The 12,195-nt window shown below is 33.9% G+C and overlaps 1 protein-coding gene across 3 annotated transcripts in view; it reads right to left on the bottom strand.

Moving 5' to 3' along the window:
• The window catches only part of CSMD3 (CUB and Sushi multiple domains 3), a 592,443-nt gene that overhangs the window by 116,078 nt on the left and 464,170 nt on the right, over positions 1-12,195 (bottom strand). For all 3 annotated transcript variants that reach the window (XM_071421704.1, XM_071421705.1, XM_071421706.1), the window contains one exon: positions 579-692. In XM_071421704.1, the coding sequence (XP_071277805.1) occupies positions 579-692 (114 nt within the window). The remainder of the gene's footprint in view (positions 1-578; positions 693-12,195) is intronic.

Below are 12,195 nucleotides of genomic sequence, written 5' to 3'. Positions count from 1 at the left end.
CCAAAATCAAAAAAACAACCCCCCTCAAAAAAAACCCCAAACCAATGAACCAATGACAACAAAACCAACAAATACCCACACCACAACAGACTCCCCTCAAAAAAAAAAAAAAACAAACAAAAACCCACAGAAAACCTAAACAAAAATGGGAAAAAACAAACAAACAAACAAAAAAATCCCCAAGCCCCCAACCTCTTTAAATAGACTCAACATGTAACTAATCTATTTAATTTTACTTTGGTACGAATATGCCTTGCTTTCCCTTTAGAATATGTGCTACCTATTTCAGATAAAGCCAAAAAAGGCACAGAGTAAGAAGTCCTAAATATCCAAAATATTAGCTAAATATCAAAATTTTTAAAAAGGCAAAAAAAAAGCAATTATACTCCATTTCATTCATCAATGCAAAGATTTTGAACTGTTTAGTTCAAAATGTGGATTTCATATATTTGCTTGAGATGAATTCAAGCAAATACGACAATCCTTTTTCTCTCTTTATTTTTTTGGACTATATTTTCTTTCTAGATTGATTTTAAAAAAGTAAATAACAATATACTGAGAGTTCTATTAAATGATACCTGAATGAGATCCTGAGAGAGAGGATAACAAAGATGACTGAAGAGCTGGGCCATCATATACTTCAACAACATCATGGAGTGATGTCTGGAAAAACACAAACTGGCCAAAAACAACTGACCAAATAGAAAGGAAAAGAAGGAATAGGCACCAGTAGCCAAGACAAAAAAACACAAAGCCAAACACATGGAATAGAATAAGAAAGGAGAAAAAAAAGAGAGAGAACAAAATATATATTAATATATGGTTTTAAAAATAACTACATCACCTCTCCTGGTGCTGAATGTAGGTTATTTTTCACACCATTAAAAGTACAGTAAATGGATGAAAGTACATCTAAAAGTGACAATGAAGGTACAGAAGCCTTACAAATACATATAATCATTAAAGGATTCTAATAACTATAGAACAAAACAATTTTACTGCTATTGAATTATTTTCTACTTTCAAATTTTGTGCCCTCCACCACACATCTAAGTTCTCAGTGCAATTTTCTCCTTTATAATTCCAGGCATATCATTATAGACTGTGCTTTATTAATTCATTTTGTTGATAAACCTCTGTAACTTTTACTTGGAAAGTAACTTACCTTGGAATGTTTCCCCTTTTTTTAAGAATAGTAACATTCCATACATCTTTGCTTTTTTGAAATAAATGAGCAACTGATTGAAGGCAACAAACAATTTTTAGAATACATCTATTGAATCACAAAAAATCTTTATTTTTAAAGTCATTCTAGTGGAGCAACTCAATGCAAGGTTGCATAGCCCATTTGAATTAAAGGTGTTTTCCCTTTCAATACAAGTAATCAGTGGGAAAAAAAAAAAAAAGAAAAATAAATTTTTGGGTTAGTTCTGACCCTAGTACCTAGAAAACATTTATATGCAACACTATAAGCAGTGGAGGGGAAAATGACTTAGGAACTATACATATATAAAGGTGGAAGCAGCCAGATATTTTTATGTATTGGAACAACTAAAAATAAATTGAAGCATTTCTTGTTCATTATCCAGGTTAGATATTTTGGAATAAATATTCCAATGTGTTCCTACTAGGTTCTGGTTGTCTGTCAAAAGTTCTGCAGTACCTTCATTTGGTAGTTTTAGTTATAGAAGATGAAGCTCTCACCTCCATTTCTTTCAATGATTATACATCCTTAAAGCTTTAAAAATTGTATATTAAAACTGAATTGTCTTCAAATTGTTGACTTTTTTTTGACTGATTTTTTTTTAAAGGCAATTCCATGTTCCTTACTCATGATCTTATCATATATTTGTTTCCGTTTTTAAAAGCCTCTTTTTGAAGGAAAAGACTGAATGTTATATTTATAAAAATTTGAAACAAAAGTTTTTCTGAGACACTTCCAAAGATTCTTGTCCATATTTTAAGAGCAAGTATAAGAGAGATGCTGAATTTCTCCTTCAATTTCCAGAAAATAAATCATTGACGTTTTTAATAGTTCTGATTATTTTCAAAATAATATTTGTCTGGATTCAAGTCTTCTCTTGCTGTTGCTAAAGATGACAAACAAGCTTTTAATCCAGTTAATTTTTTCTGTCATATTTTGATTTTTATCAAATCTTTTTTCGTACTCAGTGAATTTCATTTTGCCATTGAGACAAGAAAAGTTACTTGTGACTTCCACTGCTATTTCCCATTTTCAATTAAGCTTCAAATATGTATAGAAAATTCAGGCAAGAGCTGAGGCTCCTGTAACAAGTACACATAGCTGTTATCAAGAGCTGTATACTGGGAAAACTGTAAAAATTGACTTGTTAAGCTATATTTGTATTTTAATGGGTTACAAAATAAATAAATAAGCTATTTATCCACAGTTTTACCATATATGAGTAAAATTCCAGGTCTTTTTTATATGTTTTGTAAGTATTTCAATATTGGTTTTTCCTCTGGTTTTGTCCTGGGAATCCTTTGATCTAAAAGTTTAACATTGAAGAAGGTGAACTAATGCATGACCTAAAATCAGCCACTTTGGAATGAGAAAGGTCCACGTATAATTTTTGGCAACTTTTTTTTTTCATTATCATTTGTGCATTTCCTAATAAAATACAAACAAAAATATAAGAACATAACCAAAAGTTTTCATTGACTTGAGATAAAATATATTTTAAAGAGATTTTAAGTGACTGAGACATCAAAAGAAGAGTTAAAGAGGAATTACTGCCAGAAAGGGGTTAACATGGAACAGCAGAAAGCTCAAGTAAGTGTTTTTGAGCCTTTTATGAGCAATTTACATGAGTCAAGCTGCTTTCTCAAATTAAGCAGGAATATGTTGCAGCCCCTAGGGAAGAAATAATCTAGATCATTCTCCTTCCTTTTTGTGTGCCAGGATACTTTTGATTTATTAAACTGCAAAATGTTGAAAGGTATAGTGACTGATACCTAACTAGTTGACAGAATGTTGTGAGAAAGGAAATTCAGATTATTAGAAAAAAAAACAGTTCATTAGTCCTGTGTTTTCTGGTGCTCATTGTTGTCTACTTCCTTTGGTAGTGGTTTCATTTGGTGTTCATTCTTCATTTGGTGTTCTTTTCTTTGGTGTGCAAACCACCTTTTAAATTAGCAAATGTTGATAAAATATTATGTAAGTATTCAGTATAGTCTGCCTTTGGGAAACAAATAATTGAAAACTATTATCCAGTTCAAATAAAGATCAAATCACTTCAACTGAAGAATTTGGGTGTGACTTTTTTTTTCTCTAATGATGGATGGATAAGCATTCTCTGAATAATGACTCAATCATCTGCTGTCCCCTGTCAACTGAAAATCATCTGTCCAAAGATGTCCTTTAGACTTTTGACATCTAAAGTTGAGCAAATTATTTCTGAATTTATGCTCATCTTGGCGTTCAATGTTTTGTAGCAATACTATTTAAAAATAAAATACAATTTTCCCTGTGTTTTGTGGTTTAATATTTTACTTACACATTTAGTTGTCTTTTATTTTACAAGATAAACAATGCAAGATTGTTCAAAAAACACTTTCTCCTGAAATTTTGATAGTTAATGATTTATGCATTTCTGAAAAAAATAAACAAAATTCATTTTAAGGGGTTTTTTATACATTTCCATTTGTGTGATTTTTTTAAATTTTAAAATTCCAAGTAAATTGTAATGTTAATATAGCCAATAATTTAGGACAGTGAGGGAATTCATTAATTCAAATTATGTCAGCACAAGAAAGCTCCCTTTTAAACAGGCAATAGCTAGATAAGCAGACTTTCCATGCCTCTAAATATCTAGATGTTTCTATGGCCTTCATCACTGTAACATCTGGACACTTTCAAAGAGTTTGGAAAGCATCTAAAAACAGATGTAATTGTCCAAAAATAGATTGCTAGTTAAAAAATTCATCAAAGAAATTTTAGTTTCATCTTTAGATTAAGAAATAAATATGTATAGAATTTACATCTGCCTGTTTAAAAAAAACCCAAACTGGTATAATTTAAATAGCATTAGATTATGAACAGTATCCTAATTCCTATCACAAAATTAGAAAATAACTGAGGCTAGAAGCCTTTGCCAATGATCCAGTACAGTCCTTTTTCAGACAGGATGGCCAGATCGCTGTGGTCCATGTATAATCAGGTTTTGAACTTCTATGGGGATGGAGAACCCACAACCTCTTTGAGCAACCAGACCCAGCTTCCTGCCTCCCTTACAGTTTTTATCCCTTGCCTTGCCTTGCCTTTCTTTCCCTTGGCTGAACAGTGCCAACTCTCTACTTTTAATCATCTTGATCATCTCCAATATTTGCAGACGGTGACCAGGACTATTTCCTCTATCACCTTTGCAGGTAGAGAGGTGAGACCAACTGGCTTTTAGTTCTCTTAATCCTTCTCCTTGCTTTTCCTGAAGATAGAAGTGTTGTTGTCTTTTCCCAGCCCTTGGGAACCTCCCTCAGCAGTCACAACCTGCCAAGGGTAACTGACCTCCCATGCACTCCATCATGTCCCATGGGTTTGCTCAGTTTGTCTAAGTGCTCCTAGTCCTCCTCTAAGTCGTCCTTACTCTAGACTTTTCTGCTGGTCTCAGGGTTCCAGGATTGTTCAAGATTGGTTTACTGGTAAAGACGGTAGTTAAAAAGAAATTTATTAATTCATGTTTCTCTGAATTTATTTTTCTGTAGAGACTTCACCCCAGATTCAATCTTACATGGATTTTGACTTTTCTAGCCTCATCTTTTCAGTGCAGTTCAAGTGTTTGTATTCCTCCTCGAACATCTGACCTTGCTTCAACCCCTTGAGTTTTTCTTTTTTTTTAATGTTCAAGTTTTATCAGCAGCTCCTTGTTCATCTGGGCAGGGTCTTTGCTTGATAGTCTGATCATTGGCATGGACCATTACTTTCTTGAAGTTGTGATCCCTGAAAATTAAATTTACTTCCTGGACTTCTCATCTCTCCAGGGCCATGTACAATCAGAGTCTTCCAAAAGAGACTCCTGAATTGCTCACATTTCTGACTGTATTGGGTCTGACTGAGATAGAGTTCGTTTTTCTTTAGCAGCCCTCACAGTGTGCTTTGCATTGGTAGCTGGAAAGGTGTTGATAACACAGCAGTGTTAACAAGGGCTGGGAGTGGGCAAGGTCCTGGGGGAGGGGACAGAACCAGGACACCTGACTCAAATTAGCCAAAGAGATATTACATACCATATGATGGCAGCACAGATATAAAAACTAAGGGAGACAGGAGAAATGAGGGGTATTTTTTATCCTACAGTGTTTGCCTCTTGGAGCAACTGCTATGTGTGCTGAGGCCCTGCTTCTTGGGAAGTGTCTGAACATTGCTCACTGATGGGAAGTAGAGATTAACTGTTCCCTTTGTTTATGTACAGACAAAGTTTTGCTTGACTTTTTTTTTCCTTTAAACCTGCTAGTTGTTTTCAGTCTTATTCTCTCTCCCTTGGTCTGCTGGGAAGGGGATTTATAGAGTGGCTTGGTGAGACCTGACATCCAGCCAAGGTCAACCCACAACACTGATCCAGGAAAGAGTTAATCCTAACTCAAAATTCAAACATGTAGCATGTAATTGTCATTAATGCTAGTACTGAGCAAGTAGTATTAACTTGGAAAAAATATATTTATTGTATATATTATGTCAGCTATTGGATTTAAAGAAATACTCTTTAAAACTTACATGGATAACAATAGAATAAGATGATAATTCTTCACCCTGGATTTTCCCTTCTTAGGGATATTTTGTGTGCCTAATGGTTTACTGAAATCAGTAAGCTTTAGTGTAAAATCAAGTCCACTACAGTCAAAATTCACTTGCCTTTAAAAAAAACACCAGAAGGACTAACATGGTTTAAGCATTGTTATTGCAGAAACTGAAATGTGCTATTCATATATGCCCTGCTGGTGAAACTCTAGGCATTTGTTTAAAGCCTGAATCAGCATTTAAAATGATAGGTCTTAGTAACTGACAAGGAAATATGAAAATCCACCCTATTAACTGTAACAGAACCCAAATTACCTTTACAGTTCTTTTGTCTGCAATCAGAATCTATTTCAGTCTGGAAAAGACATATATGGGCTATATCATGGCCCTTATTTTCTATAGTAACTTCACTGTTTCTCTAGCACCAAATCAGTTGAAAGAACTGAGCAAAATCCCAACAAACAAAAGACCCATATAAGTCAACTTGTTAAGAATGTGAATTTAAAATTGTGCTTTAAAACAGTAGTTTAGATAATTTCCTCTAATATATTTAAAGCAGGCTTCTTCTAACTGTGAATGAAAAATAAAGTATTCAGGTGTCTACCACTTGTGGTATAAAAAAGATCTAATTTTAGAGCTAGATGTCTTTCTCAGAATTTGAAGTTACTCTGTAATAGTTAACTTTTCGTAGTTTCAAAAAAAAAATTCTGTAGTCTGTCTAAATAATATTTCCAAAAGAGAGTTTTGTTCACAACATGAACAAATAAAATATAAAAATTTTATTTCACAGTGAAAAAAAACCCATAAGAATCTGTTTCTATGTCTGGTCCACTGATGATATGCTCTCTTTGCTTATGATTTAGCTTAATTTTTTTTTTCCTGTGAACTCCTTAAAAAAATTACAATACCATATTTAAATTTTTTTTGGGAAAGAAAATAAAAAAGAGGAAGAAGTCCACATTTTTGAGAAACTTCTTTAAAAACAGAGAAATCTATCACTAGAGAAATAGTATCTATGGTGATTAAGGATAACAAGTGTGCACTAAGAAAGAAGAAATGCAAATTTCTCATGCATCCTAACTCCCAAGTCTGGAAATCCCATTCACTGTGCTAAGTGATGGTTCATGGTCAGTCAGCCAAATGATAAATGACAATGGAGAAAATCTATGCTTTAAATAAACAGGATTCAGGCATAACTCCAGGAAGCAGGAAACTACTGTGTGATGTTTTCTCTCAATGAAAGAGACCCAGCAAGTCCTTAGGGTTGATCATGTTAGTGCCATCAATCAAATGATCAACTGATAGGAAAAACCTTGTGCCATTCTCAGCAGGAAGAGAGGAGTTCCTTACAAAATAGACACCTGCATTAAGATTTGACTACCCTAGTATGATGAAAATCACTTTCAACCAGTTTTCTTTGCAGAAGTTACAGTTTTTTAGATTTTTTTTAAGGAAGAGAAGGGGAGGAAAGAGTGAGGTTTTTCTTGTTTTGATTTGGGATTTTGGTTTTATTTTTTTTTTTTGAGAAATGGGACATTATTTGAATTTTTCATTTCTACAATTTCCTTTGGATTCACTTTCAAGACATCTCAAACCAGCCATGGAGTAGCCTTGAAAAAAATAAATGCATAAATTAATATCATAATATCTGCATCTAGAAATATTTTAAAGTTAAGGTTCATACATTATTTATATGAAGTAGCTCTGCAAGCCAAGACTTTTGCATAACATAGCTTAATCATGGAATAATAAACTATATATTTTTTTATTATATTTTATAAATAAAATATAATAAACTCAGAGATGATCTGGTACAAAGTCTTAATATGACTCTTTGCTGTTTTAATCTATGACAAAAGCAGAAAAATTAGTTTTACTATAATGTTAAAAAAGTCAGTCTACCTTCTGTTGCAATGTATATCTGCCCCTCCTACAGGAACATAGCCTTTCTCTTTAAATGCCTCTTTTCATTTAAGTATTTAGCTTTGTAACAAACAGGAGATAAGAAAATTATTATGAATTTTTCCTTTGTATTTAGGATGAATCAGCAATACACTGTGATGCATTGAACTAGAAATACAAATGACAGACCGACTCAGCATTTTAAAAGTAACATATTCATTTAGACACCAAATAAACAGATATTTGCCCCCTTCTGCTGAGAAAAATGTCCAGTAAAGCTGCAAGATAATTTGAGTGCTTGTTGCGCTTTTTGAAGAGAAATAGGTCAATAATCTCTGAGAAAGTTTTTGGAGGAAAGATTGAAAGATGACATCCTAAAGAGAGGATCTTACAGAACTCATGGATAGGAGTACTGCTCTCAGTAAGGAAACCGAAATTGATTTTGACCAGCTCACATAAAAGAATTAGAAGATTTGATCTTTTGCTTTTCAGTGTAATAATTCAGTGTGACATAACACTGACTATGTCTGAGTTAGCACTGCTACTGTAATTTCTAAATGAAAATAGTACCAGAGGTCTCATTTTTAAAAAATGTTTCTCCTCTGACATTTCCAAACATTTGGTTGTCTGCCAGTTATTGCTAATACATTCAGTCTCGTCTGTGTCTGTAGCAGTGATCTTTAGTGATATCCATTGCATTTCTCTGTTATGGTTGACACTTCTTATCATAAGCTGCAACAGGAAAATTATTAATTGTTTGTGAATACAAATAGAGTCTCTGCTAATAGTATTTTGTTGTGTAAATCCTGATTCATTTCAAAACAGCAGAATAAAACAGTTGTCTAGTGCTCCTGACCTTGGAAGAAGTAAAAATTAATTCCACCTGTATGAGCCTCTTGGGTGCACTACAGACTAGATGTCAAAATAAGGCTAGAGAGGGGTTTATGTGTAAACCATTGAAAGGGATATTCTTACTGGCATCAGTTATGGACAGAGATGTGCTGAGTAACTGAGCAATGAAACTAAATGGACTTGATAAAATAAAGAGAATAATTATATAACTGAAAAGTTGCTAAAGCTGCCAATAGGTAAAAGTAGCCCCCTCTTACACACACACACACATATATATATATATACACACACATTTTCTATAGCAACTGAACTGTAGATAAGCTATAGAAACTTTACACAAGTCTCCCAGCATAAAGAAGCATGACCATACAAGACAAACCTACAAAAGTCCTCAAATATGACAAAATTCTATTTCAACATCATATGTATAGCACTAATTTACTGTTACTAGCAAATTATTATGAGTGATTAACATAAAAGTCATGGAGGTTTTCCAAACCACACAAAGATGTGCCAGTTAACTTGAATAGGGTGAATTAATTGGAATATATACTAGTTCTTCCCAATGTTTGTGACTAACACTACTGTCTAGTCCTTAATCTCTGTGGAAACTCTCCTTAAAGTCTGTGGAAAAAGCCTTTACTGAATTATCTGCTTTTCATCAAGAATTATTGGTGTTCCTTTGGTAATCTCAGCTGGAGATGGCAAATGTAATCCTGCATTTCCTGGTATGATATCCAGATTATTAGGGAGGAAAAGGCAGAATAAATGAGTCTCTCAGCAAAGAAGGAAGAGGTAAGGAAGGACAAGAAAGAGTTCTGGCTCTTAAAGCTCACATGTGCCATTTTCCTCCCACAGATGAAGGTGAAGAAAATAGCTGTTCCATTCTGTGATCGCAAAAAAACAGAGCCCACAGATCTAGACTGAGCTGCAAGCCACCCTCTGCTGTTCTTCCTTTGTTTCAATTCTACAAAGGAAGTGTTGAACAGAAAAATGATTTGTCCTCTCTCCTCTCATAGTATTCCTGCATTCTCAGACTCGGAGAGGAAGAAGAAGATGGGATCTGCTGATTTCTCATGTCTGAGAAAAGGAAATATTTATCTGAATGTATAAAAAGATAATAAGAATAAATTTGGAGACAGAAGATGGGCAGTTACTAACACTGGAAGCTCAGCATGAGGAGTGATGTTAAACTGCACAGAAAAAAACTTACATGCATATTTCCCCACAAATGAGTGCAATTCCACGTAAAATATGAGATTTAAGACTTTTCCTGGAGCACTGAACTCTCCTAATTAACACATTTCCTGCTTTCTTCTAAAATCAGCAGAGCTTATTACACTAAATAAACTGTCATTCTCCTCTGGCTTCAAACCTCTGCCTCCCTCTTTTCTCCCATTCTGCAACTCTCATCCCTCTCTCCTGGCCTGAATCATCATGCATACATGTAAAGCTCTTTCAGGATCTGCAACAACACAACAGTAGAGGGAAAACAGTTAAAACAATATTTATTTTTAATTTATTGCTAGTTATATAATGTTATTTTATATTATTAATTATAGAGTATATTACTTGCAATAATTTTAAAATTCCTATTATGTACATCTGCTATCACAGAAACCTGAAGGAAGCATCAAACCCCACAAATTTTCTTTTCTCTATATTGATTTGTTTTGATTTTATTCAACTGAAATTCAAACACCTATTATTATAATTTGTTTAAAAAGGTAACATAGATTAATTTATCCCTGTGGACAAAAAAAAATGTATTTTATAATTTTAACTCCTTTAATACTCCTCAGATTTATAGATGTTGAATTTATCTCATTTTCTTACCTACCTAAAAAATAGATGGTATTTTATGCCTTACTATTCAGTATTTTTGCTGAGTGGAAGGAAATGTAACACCTCATTTAAAAAGAAAAAGGCCTCTGTTCCTGTGTGTTCTGGTTTCAACCAGGACAGGGTTACATTCTGCAGTAGCAGGAGGGGCATGGCCAGGACAGGAGGTTTTTCTTTACCACCTCATGTGATTACAGTCAGGGATGGGGGAAGGAAGGCTCTTTGAGAAGAAGCGGTTCCTTCAGATCCTGCAAGCCTGGCACAGAGAGCCATCTGGTACTGTCTATTATCATCTGGCTTCTTTTCCATGTGAATTGTTTCTTTTCTTATGCCCTCTGTCATTAATACTGTTTCTGTTACTGATCTTATTCTTATCTCATTGCTGTTTACAGTAAATTTTTCTTATCTCAAACCATGATCTTTTGAGCCTCCAGTTCTTATCTCCAGCCACCCACAAGAGGGACAGGGCACGGGGTAGCAAGTGGCAGTATGGTTTTAGTGAGAGCACTAAATTGGAGTAAATTTCCCAAATCACAGACACTGAGAAACTTGCTTGACCTACTATTTTCTTTTTTCTTTTTTTTTTTTTTGAAAGAATGTCATTCTCAATGTCTTGCATGAAAAATATACCTCTCATATGTTGCCAATGTCATTTCTAAACTAGGGAAAGAGGATCGAAGTGATAATACAGTTGAAGTAAAACAGTTTGACAAAAAAAAATACAGATGCCCTAGGCTGTAATTATTTTTTATTTAATAGACTGAGAGTGAGTTAACAGATCTGGAGCACTGACTAGAGTGAGAATTAGAAATTTAATTTGAATAAAAGCAGCATAGAGAAAGCCTACTAATAAATAAGGCAATATACTGTTTGATATAAAAGTACACTAATTTCAAAGCATCCTACTGAAACGCTTCAATGAAGGTGTGTAGACATTTTCCTACATTATGTCAGTCCTATATATAGTCTTTCTTAAAAACTAAAGTCTTTGGTCACTAGTAATGTTTTTTAATTAGACATTTTTGTGGTGTATAACACAACACATTTTAAATCTATGATAATGCCTAACAGATCCATCAGTGATTAATGCTATAAACCTAAATAAAAGCAGAAGAATGAAAGTACATTTCACATCTACTTTGCACAGGCTGTGTTTTCTGAGATTATTTTACCAAGGCAGTAGTCAAAGATGCAGACCTAGCTGCTGATATGAAATAAACTGTTTTGTACAGTTTAAACTTCTGGCTTCAAATCTACTCTGAGTGGAAGAGCAAGGGAGACAAAATTATGTGTTCACTTCTCTGAAAGTACATCTGTGAGCAATACAGTAGTGAGAAAAAAAAAAAAGAAAGTATAATTAATGATATTATTTTTCTTCTTCTAAATAAAACACTGTTATGAAGTGCAAGTACTCCGGGTTCTCTGAAAGGAACAAGGCAATTAGATGGAATGCTTTTCACTTAGGCCCAGTAATTGTAACCCAAAAAGTTTTTTTCTTGAGTCTCTTACAAAATAGTGTGTGAACAGGAAAAGAATCCAAGGCTGTACAGCTAACAACTAGTGACATGTACTTTATTGTGAAGAAGGTACTACTCAGATAATAACATTCTGAGACCAGTTGTGCATGTTGCATGATCCATTACTTCATTGGCCAATTTTATTGAGAAAAATGAGTGGAAGAGTTTAGACGGCAGACAGTCAGTAGGAGGCCATCGCCCTGCTACTACAAAAGTGTTCTGAAACACAGAAATGTGAAGATCTTGCTAATCTTGAACATAGGCAATCTTCCAATCTTGCTTCATTGTGTTATTACATAATTGCTTCCATGCTTTGAGAAAACAAACCAC

This window comes from Agelaius tricolor, unplaced genomic scaffold, assembly GCF_023055355.1.
Source record: "Agelaius tricolor isolate 1412-34295 unplaced genomic scaffold, bAgeTri1.0.p SCAF_2, whole genome shotgun sequence".
Classification (NCBI taxonomy): Eukaryota; Metazoa; Chordata; class Aves; order Passeriformes; family Icteridae; genus Agelaius; species Agelaius tricolor.
Note: the sequence above shows the minus strand (reverse complement) of the source record. Positions and strands in the feature narration are given on the sequence as shown.